Genomic DNA, 1654 nt, shown 5'->3' with positions numbered 1-1654 from the left:
TTTTTCGATGTTCATATTAAAGATTTTGGTTCTTTTATTTTCTTGGTTCAATTTACATTTTCTTTGTTTACCGTGGTTGCAGTTAATATGAAGGTGCTTGCTGCAGGTCTCCATCTTTAACATTTCCTCTGCAATTTGGTTATCATCGATCACAAGATTTATTCTTTATATTTTTATTTCTACAACGATAGAGAAAAGAACTAGCTAGGTGCACTAAGTTTCCACTTTGCACGGGGTCTGGGGAACGGTCACCAGATTAGTTTGTTCAAATGCAACAGTAGCTAGAAGACACATGAAGAATTTTTCTCCTTACCAAATTTTCAGAACTTCCGCGCCTGTCAAAGTTTCATACAGAAAATAACTTTTTTTCTGCACTTTATAATGAAGGTTAAGGTAATTACGACGAACTATATATTTTTTGCATAAGAATAACCTCCTATCTAAGTAATGTTGTGATGACGGATTAATGAGAGGTCTAGGAAAATAAACCAGGAGGCATCAGTGAAGTAAAAGTCTTGATTCCTTGACCTGTGATTCATTTACTTATTCGCGTAGCAGATTAGAAGTGTTCAATTCTGAAACTTACAAGCGTTAGCATTGCAGGAAAATCGAAAAAACTTCTTCAGACAACCTGGTTCGTCATAGCTACAGACAACTACATCTTCTTTCTTCTTCTCTGAAATATGTGAACTGCCCTGAAAATTCTAAGATGCCTTTTTCCCTGATTCTATTCTAGATTTTTCTTATGCAAATACTGAACTAGTTCCATTGTCCCATAAATAGATTATACCTGGTGCAAGACTTAACTTGTTTTTCCACAGTTGCAGTTTCCATTTTCACTTATATTGGGATCTTTATTTTGCTTTCCTGCTTCAAAATAAAGATTTCCTGGCACAAATGCCTTAGTTTTTGGGAATCAAAAGCTGAAGATCACCGGAAAATTGAAGCATTTCTGAGTAACCATGGGTCATATGCTCCAAAGAGATACAACTATTCAGAGGTCAAAAAGATCACCAGTTTTTTCAAAAACAAACTAGGTCAAGGAGGATATGGTAATGTATACAAAGGAAGTCTCTGTAATGGAAGTCATGTAGCTGTGAAGGTCCTGAATGGACTAAAAGGAAATGGTGAAGATTTCATTAACGAGGTGGCAAGTATTAGCAAGACCTCACATGTTAACATCGTGAGCCTTGTGGGATTTTGTTTTGAGGGATGCAAAAGAGCTCTCATATATGAATTCATGCCGAATGGATCACTTGAAAAGTTTATCTATGAAGAAAGATCCGAAAATGTTCGCCAATTGGGTTGGCCAATATTGTACAAAATTGGACTAGGCATTGCTCGAGGATTGGAGTACTTGCATCGTGGTTGTACCACTCGGATTTTGCATTTTGATATAAAACCTCACAATATCCTGCTTGATGAATATTTTTGTCCTAAGATCTCCGACTTTGGTCTTGCCAAACTGTGCGTGAAAAAGGAGAGCATTGTGTCAATGGTAGGTGCACGAGGAACCATCGGTTATATAGCTCCAGAAATTGTTTGCAGAAATTTGGGAGGTGTCTCTCACAAGTCTGACGTCTATAGCTACGGAATGATGGTCCTAGAGATGGTTGGAGGAAGAAAAAACGTTGACGCTGGAGCTGATCGCACG

The 1654-nt window shown here is 37.6% G+C and overlaps 1 protein-coding gene across 1 annotated transcript in view; it reads left to right on the top strand.

The window, feature by feature from the left end:
* Positions 1-82: 82 nt before the first annotated feature.
* The window catches only part of LOC124891831 (rust resistance kinase Lr10-like), a gene marked incomplete at both ends in the record, with an annotated part of 1979 nt that continues 407 nt past the window's right edge, over positions 83-1654 (top strand). The window contains 2 exons of the mRNA XM_047403419.1: positions 83-106; positions 822-1559. Coding sequence (XP_047259375.1) covers positions 83-106; positions 822-1559 — 762 coding nt within the window. The remainder of the gene's footprint in view (positions 107-821; positions 1560-1654) is intronic.

Source organism: Capsicum annuum, unplaced genomic scaffold (genome assembly GCF_002878395.1).
Source record: "Capsicum annuum cultivar UCD-10X-F1 unplaced genomic scaffold, UCD10Xv1.1 ctg4095, whole genome shotgun sequence".
Lineage (NCBI taxonomy): Eukaryota > Viridiplantae > Streptophyta > Magnoliopsida > Solanales > Solanaceae > Capsicum > Capsicum annuum.
This window is presented reverse-complemented; position numbering and strand designations above follow the sequence as displayed.